Source organism: Moschus berezovskii, chromosome 2 (assembly GCF_049115385.1).
Source record: "Moschus berezovskii isolate FMDL1 chromosome 2, NW_MosBer_1.0, whole genome shotgun sequence".
Taxonomy (NCBI): Eukaryota; Metazoa; Chordata; class Mammalia; order Artiodactyla; family Moschidae; genus Moschus; species Moschus berezovskii.
In genome coordinates, this window is record NC_142461.1 from 135349286 (window position 1) to 135372748 (window position 23463).

A 23463-nucleotide genomic window follows, 5' to 3' on the forward strand; every position below is an offset into this window, starting at 1 on the left:
TAGCCAGATACCCAACACACAGCAGGAAGAGACGTCAACAGTAGAGAAGAAAGAACAACAAATAATCCACACTGATGTTTCACCAGCTCTTTTGTCCACATTTTCATTCATTATCAATACGTAAGTGCAAGGCCCTGAATTTAAAAATGAATCAGTCCTAGAGCTGTACCCAAGAGGAGCTCACTAAAAGTAGCTGATGCAAGATCTGGACTTACCTTCCATCATAAAAGAAAGTGACAGAAGATACAGAGAAAGAGATCATTAAGTTCCTCAAGAGCTACTGTGGTTCTTTGTATTGTATTGGCTCGGAGTCAAGTTCTTCAACCAGCCCAGTGAGTGCCTTTCAAAGGCAGATATCCAAGCCAAGGTCACAGACCCTCGATTTATCTGGAAGCACATTGAGACCAGACTTGGAGCACCTCCTACATCCTTAAAAGAACTCTGATTTCTGACCACACTGCTTCGTTAACATTTCTCAGACAACAGAATGTTTAAAATGGCAAATTTTATGTGCGAGTCCATGGGGTCACTGAGTCGGATGTGACTAACGCTTCTGTATTTTACCACCACAGAAAAACAACAGCAAAGACATGGATTTCCATGCTGTTTAACCACAGGTGGTATTACAAATATGAAACACTACTCTAGAACGGTAATTTCTCTTGAAGCAGCAAAATTCCTCTCACACACTCCAGTTATTACCCCAGTCTGTTTAATCAGTTGTAATCTATTTCCAAAATCATCATCTAACCCTGATAACGTACACCTGTGGCCAAGTATCAGGGATTCAGATCTGGGTATCTTTAAAAAAAAATTACATCCTTGAAAATAATTTCAGCCAAAGACTAACAATATCAGTATATGAATGTAAAGTTTGAAGTTATTCCTAGGTTTTTCTCCAAACACACCTTATCCTTTCTGGGCCATCCAAAATTAAGAAATATTTTCCTTTAGGTCAGACCACACAATGTGCCAGGGTCACTGTTGGGTTAGTTAACCTCATGAATTATCTTACATTTGAGCAGTTCCCCACTACCCCCTTTCACGTTGTAGCTTTCTGGGCAAGGTCAACTTCATTGGAAAATCTAAGAACTATGAACTTTAGTTCAGAAAATTTGGCTGTTAAAAAACCAGTGGTACTGCTGCTGCTGCTAAGTCACTTCAGTCATGTCCGACTCTGCGACCCCAGAGACGGCAGCCCACCAGGCTCCGCCTTCCCTGGGATTCTCCAGGCAAGAACACTGGAGTGGGTTGCCATTTCCTCCTCCAGTGCATGAAAGTGAAAAGTGAAAGTGAAGTCACTCAATCATGTCTGACTCTTCAGCGACCCCATGGACTGCAGCCTATCAGGCACCTCCATCCATGGGATTTTCCAGGCAAGACTACTGCTAGCAACCACAAAAAAGTATAAAACTGAAAGGTTATTGGGGATCAACACCATACAAAAACATGCAGGTTGAATAAATGTGATCCGGTTGGCTATCTCTAATAATGACTATTCAAAAATTACTACTATCTACTATTCAAAAAAAAAAAAAGACAAGACAAAGAACAATTTTTACCCATTATGATTTATTCTCTACAATACTTTGTTAGAGTTCAATGATTCGCACTCAGAAGTTATATAGCCAAGAGGCAACCAAGTGTAATACAAAGAATTGGTCTAAAGTCTGCACTGAAGGCCATACAAAGTCTCTTGCTTCAGGGAAATAAGAATGAAAATAAACAAGAACAAATAGCTCCCTAGGTTCCAGAATCTCAATAGAAAATAACATCAACAGTTAGTGAAATTGTAGGTGTTAACATACCATGGAAAACAGATCTTGTGCAAATATTAAAATTAACACCCAGGACTTCAGTATAGATGGTTTTTATTATAAACAATAAAATATACGTAATGTCTGAACTACAAACCTTTCGTGTTGAAATGGTCTCTAACATGAGTTGCTTTAATGTTACGAAGCAAAAAAGTTTAAGAACCTCACAGTGGAAACAATCCAACACGGATAAACTCTAGTGATCAGACATTCTCTTTAATGAACAAGGACAATTAGAAATTACAGAGAGAATGTCCTAGCTGTGGGTATTATGAGACAAGCCAACTTTCCAGACTGAAAGGCACTCACAGCTAGGGATGAAACGAACTCCGAACCAAACCAGCCACAGTGGGCTGGTCCCTTAAAAATGGTGGTTACTGTTCAACTTGAGCAGTCCAAGGACAAAGGAAACACTGAGAAGAAAACATTCCCTTCTCTTTAAACCTACCACTCACACCACATATACTGGCCACCCTCATCACTGCTTTGGTCAAGCAACATGGAAGGCAGGTCAGTTCCAGTTCGGAGTTGTCATTTCCCTACGCAAAGCTGCCATATGGATGATCCAGACTTGGTATTTTTCCTGAGAGCCACCTGCCACACATCTTCATGAGGTGACCACGACCATTTATTTCCAGACCACTTCCTGACTAGGCTCCACTCAGGACAGACACTGAGCGCCCTTCCTCACAGGGCCAAACGGTTTTCCTTGGTCGACTCCCAAGTCCTCTTACTAAAAAGCCAGAGGAACTCGAGCATCTCCATTGCTGGACTTGGATGGGAGCATAAGGGAATGTGCGTGGAGTAAGGCTTCTTCACTCCAAAAACCACTGAGCCCACTTCAGTGTGGTTCTGGGCTTAAGCCCGGTTCTTGTGCACTGATTTTTTTCCCCCCATTTCCTGGGGTTTTAAATTTTCTGTTTTTTTCTTAAATGGCAGGTTTCCTACCCCACCCTCAATAAAATTAAAAAAAAAAATACTATACACTGGGAAAGACAAATAGGGCAACATTTCTACAAGAAAAAATAGGCTTGAAAGAGCATGGCACTGTAAATGCTTGCATGACCAGTCTCACCGAGCGTGCTCAGGGGTGAAAGTTTAGCACCATTTTTTTTGCTTTTTTTAAACTTTAGAAATTAAACACAACTTTTAACACAGAAGACTTGAACAGTAATGAGTGTAGCCCTATGTATCAATACTGTTGTACAAATTGGAGGTGGGTGGTTTAGTCCAGAGCTGACCACCCTGACATCAATCCATGGCACCTAAAAGTAACTGTCGTCACATTTGTTTGTAACAAGACATTTATTCTCAGCAGCAGGAAATCATGAAACAACTCGTTCATCTTCAGACGCCTGTTTTCACTAACAGTGCGAGGGAAAGGTGACAGGATGTGGGGTGCGCAGCAGCGAGATGACGCTGGAGCCCGGCCCGCACATCTGGACATCAGCCCACGCTTCCCTTGCACGTTCCACATCCTTAACAACAGCGGAGGGTGCTGCCAGGCACACTGCTCACCCTAACCCATCTCTTCAAGATACAGGACAGCTATGCCTAGAAAAGCATGAGTGTCATTCCTTAGACTGTGTCCCTGCTCCCCCCGCCCCCCCCGCTCCTGGCAGAAGAAAACTCAAAAGATCTTTTGACTTGAATATTTGCCCATTTCGGAAAGCCACACCACTACCACATAAACATTAAAAATAAATTAAATCAAAACATGGTGTTCACTGGGTTGACACCCAATCCACTTTAGAGTTCTCTAAGCATATTGTTGGAAACCAGTGTATCACCTGTAGGGTCTTTTCTTCCAACTGGCCACCTCTTCCTGTGAATCATTTCAGCAGTGCCTCTGTGACAATGTTTTCAAAGCATCTTCCAAATTCCAAACTTCTATGAACTTTGCCACCATATGAGTGAAGAATAGGCAAGAGGGAGGAGAAACCTGCTGACAGGTATTTGGAATCAGCAAGAATGGGAAAGGGAACTATGCCACATGAAAGTATGAATGGCCTAAAACAAAATAAGCTATTTGGAACTCTGCCACAGTGGGGTGGAGTTTTCCCAGCGTGTTAGGCAAGATAAAGATTCACCTTGTTTAATTACACAGCTTTGTTCTAAAGTCCCCATAAAGGACTGAAACATTAACAGTTTTCCCACTTCTACAGGCAAACTAGAAAAAGGAACTCCTCTGCTTAAAGGTCTCTCAGGATGTTTGCCTGAAAAGAAAGACAGCGTGGAGACCCTGGATTCTCTCCTATGACGACGCATCCTTCTAAAACCCAACCCAAGTGCTTGTTGGAACGTCTCTGAGAACCTAGATCCAGCTATAGGCACTGCTACCGGTAGAGGAGTGAGGTAGCCAGGTGGGAAGGAAGAGGTCTCTCCCTTGACACTGCGTGCAGTGATGCCATCAGGACCTCCCGCAGGCATCCCAGTCCATCCTCAGCAGGCCAAACCACAGAGCTCGGTTCAGTACCAGAAGACTCGATGCAGGAAGAGTGCCAGAAAATCCAACTGAGAGTGGGATGAGAATTAGAACCTTCGAGGCTAACTGAGCAATGAGATCTGCAACGCCATCCAAAGGGCTTCTGATCTTGAGGTGGGTCTCTGTCCAGGAGCCAAGGAGGACTCATGGTGCCCACATTCGACCCTAACATGGCGTCCGCTTATGAAGCATGGAAGTTGTGATCAACTCTTGGTACGCAATAAACTGCAAGTTTAAAAAAAGGAATTTAAAACAACCTAAAAATGTTTCTTGTTGGTCTCCGTTGCCCAGACTGCCAGGGGAATACACCTACTTGATCTGGGGAGGCTGCAGGTGTGTGTGGGGTAAGCCTTCATGGACCATCAATTCCAGCTTCCACTGTGTGCCCGACACACAGGCAGCAAATCAGCAGCGGCACCTGCATGCCAAAGTCTTCTGAGCCCACACAGAACTCTCACTAGTCATGGAGGAGCCCCAATCCAACGGAACCCCGTATTGAGGAAAGGCTGAGATAAGGCTTGGGCCCTCAAGTTCTGTTTCATTCAATATAACCCCGCCCCTCCCCCCACCTCAGTCAGCTGGAGGCAGACTTGGCAACGGAAGCTAGCATCATAAAATGGTGCAGTAATAGAAGTAACTGGACCAGGAAGAGGAGGCATCTGCTCCAATGATGTCATAGCCACTGGTGGCCACAGGGGGGTGGGACTGGTCATGCAGCCGTGTGTCAGGAGTAATGATTGTAGAGGGGCGGGGCATGAAGAGTGCCATTCTGGAAACAATGCTGTCGAGAAGCTATATATTCTGCATAACTGATTGTCACCTTCTCACTTCGGTACCTGTGTAAGGAAACAGGAAAGGGTGTTAGGAACCCCAAATACTTCATTTTAAAATCACGCAGCAGAGTAAACCAAAAGCTTAGTCCACATTTTCAAAGAATAAAATGGAAGACCAAGAGCAATCTTACTTACAGAAAATGAAAGACAGCACAAGAAAACGGTGTTGTTATTACAAATGAACAAGATGAAAAAGCACAGTCACAGTTCACCCCGAGAGTGTGTTTTCTGCACACCCCACCTTTAAACACTTCATATGCTTATCATTAGGCTGCTCTTAAGCAATCTGCTACTAGGGTCTGGATGAAGAATTTCAAGGTCAAATTATATGGGTGGCAGATGGGAAGATGGCTGCACCAATGCCCAGTGTAAAATGCGTTATCTGTTTCAGGTTAAAATGTGATAAATTTGACAGAAATGCAACTTCAACTTGCAGAAAAGCAACAAACAAGTTATTTATAACTAAAAGGGGAACAGATACCTAATTCTGGGTCAAATTCTGATGAAGCAGGTTAAAAGATCCCGGGTCTCACTTCCCAGATGAATGTGCCATATCATATATCACAGGGTCATCAGAACAGAATTCATAGCACTTTGGCCTTGCTCTAAAAAGAGCCATGAGTCAGGATGCAAAGCATGGGGTGTTACAAACCTATGGAGCCTACTACAGACCACAGGAGCTGGGTGTGACAATCCTTACCCAGAGCCATCTCTTTCCCTCTGTAATCACTCCTCCACTGCAAGGTGATTATTCCTGAATTTTGACAGGGAAATGGCTGTTCAAATAAATTATAATAATAATGATAATAATAATGCTTTGTATTTGAAGATTTTTCTTTTTTGGAATCCAAAGCATTTCAAAAACATGGGGTTATCTTTCAAATAGAGCTGTGAGGTTACTACATGATTATTCAGCATTTTACTGATGAAGAGGCCAACAGAGGCCCACACAAACCCACAAAAGCTACACCTCTCAGTATTTCCAATTGCAATAGGGGTGGGAAGAGAACTGGCATCTACTGGCCGCCTACAATACTGCCTGGCCCCAGACTAGGATTTCTGCATACATGACCTTACCACACTCGAGAACAACCCCAAGGCAGGATTTTTTTTTTCTGCTCAGAGAGGCCCAAGTCACACAGCTGAAGTGGTGGAGCTGGGATTTAGGGTCCAGTTCATGCCGATTTTACTACAGCCCCCCAACAGATGTATTTGCTCGTAACAGGCAGAGGCGTTTCCTTGTTACTAGTCCATCAACACGCCACCTGACTGCATGTGGTGACTTCGACTGACCCAGGACTTCTGTTATTAAGAGCCTTTTCTCCTGCTTTCAGTCTTCCCACTCAGCCTCCCAACAAGTGGGTCTGGCAAAGACACCCACGATTGCTCAGCAGCTCCTCTGCCCCCACTATGCCATCACCTGAGCTGTGGACACGCCCAGGATGCTGGGGAGTCTCTGCCTTTGCTGCCACTGCTTCCTCAGAGCTTCAACCTCACAAATACTTCTTTGGTTTGGAGACATTAGCAGGGAACATTTTCCTCTTCCCCTGTCTAAAGTATCTTCCATCTAACCCCAACTAAGTTAAAATGACAAGGAAAATGAGACAGTGGCTTACCTGGTGAGTTTGATGGTTTTTCTGAATTCACTGGTAATTGGAGCCTTAAAGCCACCTTTCCTGAGCAAAGAATCTATCGTCTGGATCTGATCCCAGTCTGAGGAGAAGACAGGCACATGGAGATCAGTGCACAGTGACACAAAACTAGGCAGGCAGTGCCCTAACGCAGTGATAGGAGGGCAGCAGCCGGATCCGCTGGGGGCAGAGCAGGCTGGGCACTGCCCCCACATCCCGGAGCCCTGTCTGCCTCACTGGCAGTCCAAGGAGAGCCTGAGATGTGTGAGGATGCCCAGCACACACCATCAGTGGCCTTCCCCTTCTTCTGAGTCTTTCCTATCAGGTATGATCCCAGGACAACTATCTAGGAGCAAATACGGTCCCAACTTAGTTGGCCTAGTGCTGTAGCCAGGGCTGCTCTGAGAGAAGGGAGATTTCATGTTCTGCAGCTTGCATTCCTTCATGTGGCCTTCCTTCATTTTGATGATTTCGAGGGATCATTTTCTACTACAGAGACTTGACAGCAGGACAGAAGTTATTCCCTTAGGAAGGATGGGAAAGTTGTTTGCACATCTACTGCTGTGTTGTTCTAGAAATATTTTCACCAGATACAACCAAATATATCAAATCGAAAACCAAACAGAACTCCATGAATCACTGCAGTAGGTGCCTTGATTTTAATTTTCCTAATCATTTTTCAAACAGCAAAAGTGTTTGATTATTTACCTAAATTATCATCACATCTCACTATTAGGAAACATTCCTGGTCCATCTCCTTGGACAGAAAAGGCAGATTTATGACCTCAAAGAGGTGGCTAAAAGGCTTCCTCCTTTTTAAGCCACATCCCCACTGCTTTCCATGACGGGAACCAACAAGGCAATCCCTCTCCACATAATCAGTTCACTGATATAGTGAGCTTAGTAGTTTTCTCTATTTCGGTTTCATATCTAACCGCTGCTGCTGCTGCGTCACTTCAGTCGTGTCCGACTCTGCGTGACCCCATAAACGGAAGCCCACCAGGGTTCCCTGTTCCCGGGATTCTCCAGGCAAGAACACTGGAGTGGGTTGCCATTTCCTTCTCCAATGTGTGAAAGTGAAAAGTGAAAGTGAAGTCACTCAGTCGTGTCCGACCCTTAGCGACCCCACGGACTGCAGCCTACCAGGCTCCTCCATCCATGGGATTTTCTAGGCAAGAGTACTGGAGTGGCTTGCCATTGCCTTCTCCGCATATCTAACTACTAGATATTATTTTCAAAAAAAAAAAAAGCCTAGTTCCAAGAAAGAAAGAAAATTGGATTGTACACTGCAGGATGCATAAACACCATTTTAAGGTATTCCTCTGAATATTCTTTTAAAGAGAAAACCTGCCCAACCCACTTCCTACCTGTAGTGTCCCACTGTGGGAACTACTGAGTTCTTTTTTCCCACAATTACCACTGCAGTTCTGGAGCCAAGAAATACTACTCTTCATTGAAAGTAAGTGAAACAGGCACCTGAGAAGTATTTACCCCTTTTCCTTCCCAGCTCTTTTGGGGAGAATATTTCATATTCTGTAAGAATTTGATAGATACGGAGAGAAAGAAAGTCACTCATACCTAGTTACGTTGGACTGACAGGCAACACATTCCACACTCCTGCCCTCTACCTGACAACACTGTGAAGGGTATCATTCACAGTGAAGGCTATCACTCCATTTGTCTAACTCACCTTGTTCCTTTGCAACCTCAGGTAAATAAGTGGCTGTACGTTTGACGCCTTTTTCATTGATGAATTCAATTCGAATCCCATGGACCCCAACCTACAAAAACACACAACAAATAAATGCCATTTACTTACTCTAATGGAACTTCAATTATCCTCATGTAAATTGACACTGTCCCCTGACCAGCTTGACCCAGGGCTGAGAAAAGGGGAGCCTCATGCTTTTCATGACTGACACTCTCTCAGGCATAGAAGCCAAAGAAACTGCTGCTTCAGGGAAAGGGAGAGTCTATGTGTAGCCACCTCTGAGACTATGGAGGCTACATAAATCAATTCTCTCAATAACGCATCCAATAATTGTGAATACTCCACCTTTAATATTCAAGAACAGGCTACAGGATTTGATCAGAGTTCCTGACTTCACATATGGCTCCTAATAACATTTACTCAAGGGCTTACCAAGAAGAATCAGGACATTCTCCTTTATCCCATTATTTATTAGACATGGGAAAAAGACATGGGAGAAAGTAGACTGGCAAGAGAGGGATTTTTTTCTGCTTCTAATATCGAGGTATCTTTTCTGTCACCCAGGTTGCCTACAACTGCCTCTGACCTCAGCTCTCACATGCTTATACCCTTGCTCAATGAAGGAGATACATTACCATGTACTAACCCGAACCCATATGCAACGAGAGATGCAGAGTTCCAAATGCGGCTGTTCTCACCTCCCAGTCCAGGTAATCACTGGCATCTTCAAAGTTAGTAAGGAGGGAGACAGAGCAGAAAAGTTTAGGCAGCTCCTCTCGGGTCAGGGGGGGAAATCGGCTGTCCTTAAGTGCACTGGAGGGGACAGAAAACATAAGTGAGGCTGCTTCAGAACTGGGAGCCAACATCATGAGCCTGCAAGTTTATGGCTCGAGCTCTGCAGAAAACATTCACTACCCATCAACACGAACATGCTAAAAACAACCCGATCTTACCAACTGTCTAAACTTGAACTGCTGAATGACTCACCAGATTAAAGCCCCCACAGCTCCTGACTATCAAAAAGAAACACTCAAGCTTTACCACTCAGAAGAAACAGGCAGTTATTTTCAAATTTTGCAAATAATCTACCCATCTGACATGTAGTGTCATTACCTGGTTAGCGTGTATTCCCTGAGTCCTGAATGAAGATTCATGGCTGAGAAGGTCCCAATGCAGCCACGAAGCCGCTTGTCCCGCCCTGTCTTCCATGTCACAAAAAGTGGACTGAAAGAGCAAGCACGCAGCAATCAGAGAAGAAAACCTTGGCTTTATTCCTGTCCGCCTGTTCTTCCCCAGCACGACTGTTTTCTGATGTGGGCTGTGTGAAAGGCTGTGGCCTCTGGGAGCCGTGTGGCCCCGAGGTGGAAATGGAGAGGAAACGGCCATGAGGCACAGAGAAAGGCTCCGGCAGCCTCCCTGCAGCCCCTGCTCTCAGCTTCGCTGCGCTCCACACGGATGCACTGTTTCCTTCTTCCTCTGCTCAGGACTCTTCCCTCTTCTAGTCCTCCACGTCTTCCTCCTCCCGTTTACCCTCTTTCTCTGTGTCTAGGTCTCCCAGTTCCCTCCTTCCTGAAGACATACTAGCCTGCACACCTTCTCCCCTCAACCCCATACCGCACCCATCATTATTTCTGTCTCTTCTGTTTATAAATTCCAGAAAAATGGGTTCAATCCCACATGCAACAAGCCTGCCTGTCACAGCTACTGAGCCAGAGCGCCACAACTAGAGTCTGTTCGCCGCACAAAGTATCATGGATGATGCAGTGAAGACCCACGTGCCTCAACTAAGACCCGACGCAGCCAAATAAATACTTTAAAAAGGAAGGCCGATTCTGGGATTTTCCTAGTGTTCCACTGGCTAAGAATCTGTGTTCCAACGCAGCAAACATAAGCTTGATCCCTAGTTGGGGAACTAAGATCCCATGTGCTGAGGGACAATTAAACCCCAAGCGTCACAACTAGACAGAATCGCATGGGCCGCTACTAAGATCCAATGCAGTCAAAAATCATTCTTTTCTTTCTTTTTTTAAAAAAGCTTATTTTCAGCAGAAGTTACCACTTTCTAGGCCAAAGTCATGCTGCATTAAGCTATATCAGATAGACACTAATAGATATTTAGACACAGGTTACGGGGCTGCCTTCTCTTCCCAAAATTCTTCCATGTTCCTAAGCCTTTACCTCTTTTAAGATTCTTAACACTGCTAAAAAGCAACTTACATCTTTAAAGTTACCTTTGATCATTATTACAAGGCAAGATCTCCCACCTACCCATCTTCTCCTTTCAGTAAAACACCTGAACAGCACCAGCCAAAGTTAATGTTCCAAAACCTACTCAAAAACCCTTCCAATTCCACTGTCCCCACACCCTACAAAGCTGTGGACACCACTTCCTCTTCAAAGTCTGTGTCCCTCTCCTGCAAGGGTCATACCTAATCCCACTCAGATCAAGGCTCAGACTCTCCATCTACTTAGTTAGGATTTTTCTGTCCACAGATGTCACATGGCAATACTTCCCTAAAACGCAAGCACATTTTCTCATTTCCTCTCCTCTGACACAATCAGCCTGACTTCCCCTCTACCTCTGCCCAGACAGTGTGAGACACACCCTGTTTAGCTTTTGTGTGTGACCTGTCCAACTCTCCTGAGAGCAAGGACTATTTCTTCATACCTGTCTAATCCCTACCCAGTCCTCAGTTCCTAGGCACTAACAGTTCTTAGTCAGTGAGTCCTCTAAAAGCACCTCAGCAGCACTGCTCTTTAAACCCACCTCGAAGCTGCTTCCACTTCTGAGAAAGCAAGCCTTAGCATGCCTTTCTTCACTCGGCGTCACCCTCTACATACACATACTCCTTATTTAAGTCGCTGACACCTCACAGGAACTTGGGACAGTCTTGACCTAAAAACATCAAAACAAATTCTGGCATTCTTGGTGGGGTGCTGGCAGCACCACGGGACTGATAGTAAGTGATGGGACTCTTGTTAAGAGCATGTCAGCTCCCACTGAATGAGCTCCTCATCTCCAGCCTGGCCCTCAAACACTGGTAGTTCACTTGGATTGCAGCAATGCCTGGGTCCACAATGGTGTGGTGGTGTGACTTCTCCACATGAGGGTTTGAATGACCTACTCACTGCCATATGAAACCAAAAGACAATCACAATTAAAACCCTCCTGATTCCCAGAATGTAACTTTAATGACAAGCCAACAACTCCTTCAAATGTAGCCTAGTATCCACTTTTGATATTCTGGATATTGTCTGGATATTTTTCATCATTCTTTCCCCATTAACCTTTGCCCAAACCATGTTAAAGCTTTTTGTAAGTAGAAGACTCTTGCAAGAAACTGGCCCCAGCAAGGGGGTGCCGCGCCTTTCTCGCTGTCCCCAGTGCGTGGCTGCTTTACTCACTAGGGGTCATTGGTGAACCTGGGAAGCCGCGGCTGCGGGAAGCCATAGAGGTGGCAGTAGAGGACGTCGAAGCAGTAGCAGCACATCTCTGCGCTCACCACCAGACTCTTGGTGGTGCTGGCAGTTCCATTGGGCCGGGGGAGAGGGCTCAGCGCTCCCGATGCGGGGTTCATTCGTGTGATGGGAGAGTTTCCAGGGCCCAGAGTTAAGTCCGACACATTCTCCCGACCACTGCTGCCATCCACATGCTGGTGGTTTTGAAGAGGTCCTGAACTAGAGCCGGGGACAGTTGTGGACTGGTTCCCGTGACTGTGCGTTCCACTTCCAGATAACTTAGGCTTCTTGACCCCGCAACAACCTGCTGCCAGCTTGGGCTCAAGTGGAGGAACACAGCGTCTTTTTCCCATCCTGATTCAGTGCTTGAGGTCTGGAATGCTGCAGAACCCTAATCCAAAAGGGAACACCCAAGCATTAATCCAAATGGTTAGTTAGAAGAACACAAAAACCAAAGAGAAAGGGTCTACATGGAAGGAGTGGGAGTCATCGAGTTCTTTCTCACACAGGTCACACTGCTCACAAAGGGGGTCAGACCAGTGGGCTGGAAGAGACTGCATTCCAGACCAGGGACACCTAACCGTTACCTGAGGGGAAACTATTTTTCACTTTCCATAAAGGTTATGATCATTATGGATAGAGGCAGGTCCAAAACAGCTCCCCCTTGCCCAGGTCTCCTCGGGCAGAAAGAAGGGTAGAGTGGCAGCCAGTCTGCAGGCGAATGGGGACATTTCAAGACCAGCTGAAAGACTGCACTTGACCTGATAGGCTCTTCATCAGGATGCTTTCTCTTCATTTTTCACAGGCTCCAAATTGAACCACTCTGTTTTTAAAGAATCCCAGAGGAACTTTCATGTTTTTCCTTGTTAACCACATCCTTTCCACATTTTCCTCATCACTAACCTCAGCGTACCTGTGTGACTTTAGCTCCAGACCTCTGCGAGGATGAAAAGCAGCGGCTGTTCTGACGAGAGCACGCAAACACACGGCTCCCGCCCACCTTTCTGTCCTCACAGCGATTCTGCAGTCTTACTTATTTTCTTCGGTTCACTTCTGAACATACTCCAATTTCTACACTTCTATACTTTCAAGACCCCATTCAAAAAAAAGCTACAACCAAGCAGAAACCTTTATTTACAGAAATGACCCAAGCTTCAGTCCTTTTGTGAGGTAGCCATTTCTGCCCTGTCACAGCAAGGCAGAGATGCAAAGCCATCAGTCTGACAAAATGTGGCATCAGATGGGCCAGGAAACCAGAGTTCCAGCTGATAAAGGCGAGGAAGGAATCTTTTTCCATTAAATTCTTTTTCTTAAGAAGCCCAAGCTAAAGATATATAGCTGTAACATGATCAAGATCCTTTCTGTTATCTATGTCAATAATCGAGACTCATGAAAATAGACCCTAGTTATTTCAATGTTGATAATACCAACGTTTGTAAAATCCTGCTAACTTGAGAAAAATGTACTTTGTTTTTTCACAAATCACTACATGTTAGTTTCTTTTTAAGGCTTCCCTGGTGGCTCAGACGGTAAAGCATCTGCCTGTAGTGCAGGAGGCCCAGGTTCGATCCCTGGGTTGGGAAGATCCCCTGGAGAAGGAAATGGCAACCCACTCCAGTATTCTTGCCTGGTAAATTCCGAAGCAGTAAGTCAAGGTTGTATATTGTACCCTGCTTATTTAACTTATATGCAGAGTACATCATGAGGAACGCTGGGCTGGAAGAAGCACAAGCTGGAATCAAGATTGCTGAGAGAAATATCAATAACCTCAGATATGCAGATGACACCACACTATGGCAGAAAGTGAAGAGGAACTCAAAAGCCTCTTGATGAAAGTGAAAGAGGAGAGTGAAAAGGTTGGCTTGAAGCTCAACATACAGAAAACAAAGATCATGGCGTCTGGTCCCATCACTTCATGGGAAAGAGATGGGGAAACTGGAAACAGTGTCAGACTTTATTTTTGGGGGCTCCAAAATCACTGCAGATGCTGACTGCAGCCATGAAATTAAAAGACGCTTACTCCTTGGAAGGAAAGTTATGACCAACCTAGATAGTATATTAAAAAGCAGAGACATTACTTTGCCAACAAAGGTCCATCTAGTCAAGGCTATGGTTTTTCCCGTGGTCATGTACGGATGTGAGAGTTGGACTGTGAAGACAGTTGATTGCCGAAGAATTGATGCTTTTGAACTGTGGTGCTGGAGAAGACTCTTGAGAGTCCCTTGGACTGCAAGGAGATCCAACCAGTCCATTGTAAAGGAGATCAGTCCTGGGTGTTCATTGGAGGGACTGATGCTAAAGCTGAAACCAATACTTTGGCCACCTCATGCGATGAGTTGACTCACTGGAAAAGACTGATGCTGGGAGGGATTGGGGGCGAGAGGAGAAGGGGACGACAGAGAATGAGATGGCTGGATGGCATCACCAACTCGATGGACATGAGTTTGAGTGAACTCCAAGAGTTGGTGATGGACAGGGAGGCCTGGCGTTCTGTGATTCATGGGGTCGCAGAGTCGGATACGACTGAGCGACTGAACTGAACTAAGGAGTCTGGTAGGCTACGGTCCATAGGGTTGCAAAGAGTCAGACACTACTGAGCAACTTAACTTTCACTTTTCACTAAGTTTTAGCCTCCTACTCAAAATATATATATATAACTTTCATCTAAAATTGTCTCTGAATTTGAACATGCAGCGCACAATTGCCTTTTTAGGCACTACTCTACTGTATTGTATAGTATTTTGGTTGTAATGTGTACAATCTTTTAAAAAAAATTAGATATGTACATACTCATTTCCAATGCCATTATTTCTACAAACACAACTTGTGTCACTTTAGATTGAATGAGATACAAAAATTTCACAAATAGTGCTTTTGTTTCTGATATATCCTGATCCCTAACAAAATACACATTTTTGTGTTTAGGACAATTCTTTGTAAGAAAGTTGTCTCTAGCAGAAGAGTTAACAGTTTGCACATTTCAATGTTTAGCTTGCAACAGGATTCTTTTTGAGAAAGGCTCATGCATGTGATACAGTAAAATCTCCAATCAACAGACTGTTTCTGAGTGTGGATATCACTGTCTTGTTCAGACTGTTAAGAGAGGGAGCAGGAAGTCCCAGTTGAAAATGCTGCCTCCAGAGTCAAATGGCCTGGGTTCAAATGCGATTCTTCCAGGATTAACTCCTCTATGCCTCAGTTTCCGCAAACTGGGAATAACAATAGTACTTGCTTCATGGGGCTGTTAGGAGAATTGAGTTTAATCAATGTGAAGTGCTTCCATACAGTTTCTGGCATAAAGTTAGCTGCTCTTATCATCTGAGCTCTCATCTGACTGGTCCCCCCAGAGGTGGAGACTCCAGAAAGGCTAGGACTTTGCTGCACACTCAAGGCTTAGAGCACTAAACAGATACCCTTTAAACAGGATTTCACTTAATCCTCAGAATCACCCAGCAAGGATGACATTACCATCATTTTACAAAGGCGGACACTTAGGTGTAATAAGAAAGATAATCTGCCACTGAGTGGCACTTGTGACAGAGTCAGGATTTGGACCACGATCCTGTCAGACTACAAGGCTTGGGTCTTCCCACCAAGCCACAAAGAAGAACGAAGCCTGCCAATAATATCCACTGGAGTCAGTCTCTTTCCTAAGGGCGTGATTAAAAAAAAAATCAAGGGTATACTAACAACTGAAAGAATAGCTTGCAAAATTTTGCCGACAAAAATGGAGCCGGGGGAAGCTGACTTCCCTGGTGGACCAGTGGTTAAGAATCCACCTTCCAATTCAGGGGATACGGGTTCCACCCGTAGTCGGGGAACCAAGATTCCCACGGGGCACAGAGCCAACTAAGCTTGTGCACTGAACTACCAAGCCCGTGCTCTGCAACAAGAGGAGCCCTCCCACACCACAGCCAGAGAATCCCCTCGAGACGTAACAGAGACCCAGTACAGCCAAAATAACTTTTTAAAAAAGGAGGAGCAAGGGAAAAAAAAAGCAAAACCTAAGCCCAAAGCTCTGCCACCACCCTGACAATGATCAGCACCCCTGCCATCGCCACTTGAGTCCACAAGGATGTCACTGTCCTCTGAGCTCTTACTTGACTTTCCTCCTTGGCATAACTGTGGGCAGAGGGTTTAGGGCATGTGTTCAGCGAAGCAGAGGCACCTTCTCTCGAGAGCTAGAGCTTTAACAGCGCCAACAGGGCCCTGAGGCTCTGCCTCTAGAGTCCCAGCATTCAAAGAAGCAAGGAGAAGGGATGAGATAACAGTGAGTTAAAAAAGATCCTTCCTCATTCTCCTCACGCCACAGGCCGCTTGAAGGAAGCGAGAAACGGCACGAGATAGTGCTAACTCAGTTGTTCCCACAAAGGCGCTATCAGCTCTCTGAAGGGTGAGACACCCTGTAACAGAGCAATGGGTTTTCAAACCATGCCAAGGCAGGTGAGATCAAGCTTAGGAAGATTCTGCCTACACCAGTGGTCCCCAATCTTTCTGGCCCAGGGACTAGTTTCAGAGAAGACAATTTTCCCACAGGGGTGAGGTGGGGATGGTTTCTGGACAATTCAAGCACATTTACTGGGCACTTTATTTTTAATCTAATGCCACCGCTGATCTGACAGGAGGTACTGGTCCGAGCCCTGTAGTTGGAGACCCCTGGCCTACCCATAATGTACAACCACTGCTCTGTAGTGGGGCATACCAAGAGATTACATTTAGCAATTCCCCTACACCATCCCCAGCTGTGATTTGTAATCAACAGAGCCAACCCAAACCTTGTGGATCCTCAGAAACAGGTTTTCTCTGGAGGCCACTAAACAAACAATTCAATCAATATTCTCAATTAGTGACTAAAGGCAGAGTTAGAGACTTTCTGCATCAAAAGTATATTATTATTATTATTTTTTGTAATTAATTTATTTTTTATCGGAGGCAAATTATTTTACAATATTATATTGGTTGGTTTTGCCATACATTGACATGAATTCGCCCCGGGTTTACATAAGTTCCCCCTCCTGAACCCCCCTCCCACCTCCCTCCTCCCTTTATATAGAAGGCATCAGCTTGTTTTCAGTGGACTTTGGAGCCTTGGAAGGGACCTCCAGTGAGGGAAGAAGGCCCTCCTGCCCAGCCAGCCGTGTCTGTCAGGATGTTCTCACAACCTCCCCTCAGCACTGGTCTCCACATCTTGTTTAAAAATATTAGCAATTTATGACACATCATTTCCATTAACTTCTGAAATTGTAAATTGCCCTCCTGACAAATAATGCTCTTAAAGTGCTCCATCGTTTAAAAAAGTAGGAGAGTTCTTGTCACATGCAGTTTAGAAACTAGGCACGTCATCTGGAAGAAAAGCCTTGAGCAACTGACAGATAAGCAGCCCCTGAGGCCCAGCCTATATTAGAAGGCTAAGTATATTAGAAGGCATTTCTTTAAAATTTATTCCAGAAAACTTAAATCTATAGAAAACTTCAAACATAAAGTAAAAGAGTATAATGAACCCAATACCCAGCTTTAATAATTTTCAACAAAGGGCCATACTTATTTCATCCACAGCCTACTTACTCCATCTGCCTCACCCTACTGAATTATTTAAGGTTTGTTTTTTAAACGGGCCAAAATTTTACTTATCTGTCAGCGTAAAGCAAATATTAACTAAACAGTACAGACTGTGAAAGTGCTGGTAGTGAGTACTTTTATTTACATAGCAAGCACTACCTATCAATTCCATCAGGTTTCCCTCTAAAGTGAGACTCTCCTAACCCAACTCCAACAAACTGGGCATCTCACCACAACTGTGTCCCAGACCTGGCTCCCAGGACTGTCCCACAAGGACAAAAGACATACTTGATTCTCCAACAGCTCTGTTTCTGAGGACATGGTGTAAGATCCCTCAGAATAACAGTATTTCAATGCAACAGACTAACCTGCTGTGACCGACTAAAAATACCCCTAGTGGCATACATATTCTACCTCTCTTAGAAAACTATGCCTTTGTTCTCACCCTTCCCCAAAACGTCATAAAAACTACCAGCAATGGTCATAGGAGTAACCGAATGGTTACTGTCAAGTTGGTTCATCTGAAGTAACTGGAATCAGGTAAAAATCCTTGCTTTATAAACACATATACCACAAAGACCCTTCTGGAGCCTTCAGTTGGCTAACCTCAAGGCCATTTTAAGAGCCTATAATAGTGATGTCATTTTCCTACACTCCGTCTACTTTAGAACAATGAGAACAATCTAGTTAAAACTGGATTTCTACCAGATGGAGACAATACCCATACTTCCACAAACAGCTGGAGGAAATAGCAGGAGTCACTGTTTTGCCTCTCAAGGCCTCCTAACCTAGCAAGTGTCCAATGCAGTTGCTCTCAGGGTTGACAGTCACCATGCCTTTATCTGACACACAGTGCTCAAGGGATCCTGACCCTCGCAAGGGCCCACAGCAAAGGCGCCTCTGCGGTCTCTCTTAGGGGAAGGTGAGGGGCGCACAAAGCCGCTGAACTCCAGCCAGCACTGAACTCACCAGTACCTTCAGTCGCAGAAGCTGGGCTTCATTTCTGTTTTTTTTCCCACAACACTAACCCAGAGTCCTGCATATGGTACCAACAATCTTATTTACAGATCTCCCAGCCACTTCATTTAAGTTAGCCTTTTTAATAAAATGAGTATTTAAGGCACAACCTGATCTTTACTCTGTTCCCCCGTGAGGTGCTGACTGTTGAGTGTGTCAGAAGCTGAAGATGACTGAAATACAAGTATCTATTCTTATCAACAATGTCAATTCTACTCGGCCCAAACCAAGGAGTGGTTTAATTCATAGGAAAATGGAGAGCTAATGTGGACCATTCATTCTAAAAACCAGGTCAAATACCCCTACACTAACTTCGTGGTTTGCTTTATGCTGGCAGCTGTTCTCTGCCAATCACAGCAGTTGGTCGGTCCTAGGCTGGGCCTCAGGGGCTGCTTATCTGTCAGTTGCTCAAGGCTTTTCTTCCAGAGGACGTGCCTAGTTTCTAAACTGCATGTGACAAGAACTCTCCTACTTTTTTAAATGATGGAGCACTTTAAGAGCATTATTTGTCAGGAGGGCAATTTACAATTTCAGAAGTTAATGGAAATGATGTGTCATAAATTGCTAATATTTTTAAACAAGATGTGGAGACCAGTGCTGAGGGGGAGGTTGTGAGAACATCCTGACAGACACGGCTGGCTGGGCAGGAGGGCCTTCTTCCCTCACTGGAGGTCCCTTCCAAGGCTCCAAAGTCCACTGAAAACAAGCTGATGCCTTCCCAGAGCAGCTCCCATCCTCAAAGGACAGAGTCCAGGCTATGGGGTCATCATCTAGGCTCAAATCCCAAATCTGATTTAGCAGGTACAGGCTATGCAAACTCAAGCAGGCTGTCCGTCTCTGTGGATCTAGGCTGCTGCTACCACAGAGGGATTATTTGTGAGCATTCATTGAGTAAGACATGAAAAACATCTAGCAGATCTTTGGCACAGAACTACTATTAAAGCGTCTGCTACTACTATTAATACGGGGTTATTATTCTAATGACCTTGATGCTTTTCCTCTTTGGAGACCCATACTTCTAATAAGGCATCCATTGATCTTTTCATTGTGAGATGCCAGGAAGTATAAGGAATAATGGGCTGACAGCTGTGCACAGTTCTATTCTACAAGAGTCCTCTTTTAAGTCTGAAGCCATATAACAAAAAGAAACTAAATTTGCTAAACACGGTACTATTATAAAAATCTTGATATATATTGAGTACTATCAAAACTACAGAGTCAAAATAGTTAATTTCCAATAACCAATAATAATTTTCTAGATAAAAATATCTAGAAAGGCTAGGAGGTAGGGAAAAAAAATAGGTTCACTTTTGGAAGACAAGTTTCAAAACAGCTATTCAGGGGCATGACCTTTTAACAACAACAACAAAAAAACAGACTTGGGAGGTAGGAAAAAGGCAAAAAAAAAAAGGGTGGGAGTGGGGGGGAGTCCCTGCATTTTCTTCTGCTATTATTAATGTCCAGATGTCTATTTAAACCAAGTTTATACAGAAGGGCACAGACTGCTGTTTCCTTTGTGACACAGAAGTGAACTGAAATTCAATTTAATAATTATTTGAGTAGTGAAATGGCACATAAGCTATATTCTGGCCTACTTAAGGAACTATTCCAAGAAATAGTCAGATGAAAGACCCACAAAACATTTGGGACATTATTTCAAATAATCATCTCTATATTTCTGAAAGCGGATCATACACACATACATATCTGAAACATTTGCTGTGTAAAAGTTTTCCCTGCGATAAACAGATCTCCCTATACAATTGCTTTTTAAATTTACAGATTTAGAAAAACACACAATACTATACACCTTCGTGTGAACTTAGCTTAAGGAAAAACATGAATGTACGAAATCAAATGTTTTGTTTTCTTTTTAGATCCCCTCCCTTAACTATGTGAGCTATGGCAGGATGCCAGATCTTTCTGGGCCTCAGTTCTTTCATTTGTAAAATGAAAATATTTGTCCCCTGCCTTCCTCACAGAGAGACTGTGAGGCTCCAATAAGATATCAAGCATTCTGAAAAACTTTTTTACAAGTGTTTGCATACCATCAACAGACTCGAGGGGACCCAGCAGTAATAAAAAATTTCCCAGAACTCTGTTTACAGGTAGAATTTTAGTTATTTTTAAGAAAACAGTATCACCCTAGCAGATTTAGGGCAAAATATTCCAAAATTCTCTGAAAATTATAACCACATGGAAGACATCTGATAACTGACTTTGATAGAAACTGTATTAACCTCTGAGTTATGATCTTTGTCTTTAAAGAGTAACTTGGCAAGGGGCGGGAGGCAAACCTTTATGTAACCCAAGGCTAAGTGTAATGCTACAAAACCATCTAAGTCACTCTAATAGGGTTACAGAAAATAAACTTCTTCTTTACCAATTAAAATTATTTTAAAAGCCAGCAAGTGGAAGTGAAAGGATTCATCAAGTTTAGGACACTCATGTAAGTGGAAAAACAGAAATGAACAAAGTAAACATATATTCTAGTCCAAGCACAGGCCTAAAACCAAAAAAACAAAAAGTAAAAGCAACACAATTCCATTCTAAGTATGTCCAAGTTAATACTCACTGAAAGCAGAGAGTCTGTACTGTCAGGGGAACAGCTACAACAGAGGAGGGGAGCTATTTTGCCTCTGAAACGAATTTTCTTCCTTCCGATTCCATTCCTTCTTCCTGAACCTAAGATGGAAATGCAGGTGCAGTGAGTGAACAAAATCAAGGCAGTTTGGACGTAAGAGATGGCTTTTGAAAGGACTGCAACAGAGTAATTTCTAGGAAAAAAAAAAAGCTAAGGAATAGGCTTTCCTTGATTCAAAGCATTTCAAAATCTAAATATAAGGTGGCAAGGGCAGCCCCCTGCACTAAATCACCTCATTCCTGGCGTCAACACCAAGAAGGGAGAACAAGGAAGATTAAAGGTTTTATTGAACCTGAACATGAAACACACATTAAAACTTCCTCCACCACTAATTTAGATCAAAAGTTGCTCTCAGGCCAAGATACACCATCTCAAGGTTCTCTACTGGTTTCAGACTACAAACAAGATTCCCAAATCCTCTGCAAACATGGTACTGAAGGATTACTGGACAGCATGTCAGGGTCCCCAGGACAGGCCATCTTGTTATCCCAGGCGGAGATGGTAACTGTTGGTAACAGTCATCATTACTCTTAGGCTGGCATAAATCTCCTCATAATCTCCTCACCAACTCTCCCCTCCCCCCAGTAGTAGATAGGAGTCATTCCTAAAGATGTAAACAGGAGACTCCAGGCCCCACCCACTCTATCCAAGGAGAGGGCAGTGAAAGAGGATAGGCCCAGAGGGATAAAGGTGAGCGAGTGTGGCAAAGTGAGTTCAGATCAGGACAGGGAACGGAGGAGGGCGAGTAATGAAGGGCAAAATCCACAGCCTGGGAAGGAGGGAGGAATAAAACCCAGAGTATCAGGTGGAGAGATGATGAAAATAAGGGCTTTGGGTGGATGAGGAAGGACAGAATTAAAGTGGGGTTTAAAAAAAAAGGTTAATGAAAGGCGAGAGCGTGCGTGTGAAAGAGTTTAGCAAGCAGAGGGCGAGATACAGGGGGGAGAGGAGAGGCCAGAGCGGGGAGGGGCCAAGCGGGCAGAGAGAAAGGTAAAAGGTAAGGAAAAGGCGATGCAAGGGAAGCGCGGGGCGCTCGCAGGAGTCGGGAGCGACCCAGCGACGGGTAGGGCAGCTGAGGCCGAGTCGCGGGGGTGGAATCCAGACGCCGAGCGGGGGAGGGGGCGGCGGGACGGGGGAGAGGGCCGCCAGGCGGCGCCGGAGACCACCAAACTTTACACGACCCGAGACCGCTTCCAGGAGGAGCGGAGGAGAGAGCGGAGCCCCGCCCGGCCTCCCCGCGCGGCCGCCCGCCGCGCTGGGCACACGCGGCCCGCAGGCCCCGCCGCCGCCGCCCCCCGGCCGCTCGGAGCGCCCCCACGCCGCCCGGGACCCCCGCCGAGCCCGGGGGCCCGCTCCCCGGCGCCGCCCGGCGCCGCGGAGAGAGGAGGCCCGGAGGGCACGGCGGCGGGGCCGGAGAGCGCGAGCCGGCGGGGCGGGGCGCGGCGCGGCCCGAGTTTCCCACCTTTCCTCCTGGCCCAGACGGAGCCGGGGCACACGGGACCTCTCGCGCGCTGCCTCCGCCTCCTGCTTCATGGAGCCATGCGCCTGGGCGGGGGCTCCCGGGAGAAGCGGGCCGCGGGCGGGCCGGACGCGCGGCGCGGACGGGGCGGGGCCAGGAAAGCCGGCAGGGGGCGGGTGGAGGAGGAAGCTGCGGGGCGGCGGCGGCGAAGAACTGCTAGAGGTATTCCCCGGGCAGCTGGAGGACCGAGCCGATCGGGACCCGAGTCTTCCGGTATCCCGGCAGCCACCGGAGGCAGTGAGGTAATGGAGGAAGAATGTAGGGAGTCCTCCAGTGGACCACACGCCCTCTAGCGAGGCGCCAGAACCATAGAGGTGAGGGGGCTGCCGGAGCACCGCCCCGCGGCCGTCACGTGGCCGGACTCTGCGAACTTTATTGGCTGGCGCCGACTCTAGGGGTTGAATCTAGGAGATGGCTTCCGATGCTTGTGGCCGAACCTCAGGCAGTTGGAATAAAGAGGGGAGGGCGGTGAGGCGCGAGACGAGGTTTGCAGGCTAGTTCCCCCCCGGGTCGTTGAGCGGGCCGAGGGGTGCGCTGGGCTGTCAGGCCGGCCGGCGCAGAGCACGCCGGGTCCCCTTGGCTTCTGCGAGCGAGTGCAGAGCGCGCCGGGAGTTGTAGTGCGGCCGGCTGGGCGGCATTGTCCGCCGCGAAGAGGCCTAAGTGCCTGCTGGGTATGCCAGCCCGGGTGCCCGGGTGCCGCGGCCTCGCAGCTCCACCCTCCCCCGCGTTAGCACCCAAGCGTCCCGGCGCGCGTCGCTTCCCCCGACCGAGCCGCAGCCTTAGAAAGC

At 45.8% G+C, this 23463-nt stretch overlaps 1 protein-coding gene and 1 non-coding gene across 3 annotated transcripts; one reads left to right on the forward strand and one right to left on the reverse strand.

Moving 5' to 3' along the window:
• Nucleotides 1-4499: 4499 nt before the first annotated feature.
• On the reverse strand, nt 4500-22884 carry AMMECR1L (AMMECR1 like). 2 transcript variants are annotated; one of them, XM_055398666.2, is made up of 9 exons: nt 22619-22884; nt 21088-21197; nt 11883-12327; nt 9591-9701; nt 9176-9290; nt 8457-8547; nt 6752-6848; nt 5836-5889; nt 4500-5138 (listed from the first exon to the last, which is right to left on the reverse strand). In XM_055398666.2, the coding sequence occupies exons 3-8, from the start codon at nt 12287-12289 to the stop codon at nt 5862-5864; spliced, it is 849 nt and encodes a 282-aa protein (XP_055254641.1). In that variant the 5' UTR covers nt 12290-12327; nt 21088-21197; nt 22619-22884; the 3' UTR covers nt 4500-5138; nt 5836-5861. The 2 variants fall into 2 exon arrangements, with proteins under 2 accessions (XP_055254641.1, XP_055254640.1); XM_055398665.2 differs by lacking the exon at nt 5836-5889 and having other exon boundaries at nt 22619-22880.
• Nucleotides 13448-13519, forward strand: TRNAY-GUA (transfer RNA tyrosine (anticodon GUA)). Its single transcript has one exon. It is a non-coding gene; the product is annotated as a tRNA-Tyr (tRNA).
• Nucleotides 22885-23463: the final 579 nt, after the last annotated feature.

Coding starts and splice junctions, on each gene's coding strand:
- AMMECR1L (XM_055398665.2), bottom strand. CDS start 12,289: ATGGGAAAAAGACGCTGTGTTCCTCCACTTGAGCCCAAGCTGGCAGCA. Junction 9,291..9,590: donor AGGGAATACACGCTAACCAG/GTAATGACACTA, acceptor TGTCCCCTCCAG/TGCACTTAAGGACAGCCGAT. Junction 5,139..6,751: donor AAAACCATCAAACTCACCAG/GTAAGCCACTGT, acceptor TTCCTTACACAG/GTACCGAAGTGAGAAGGTGA.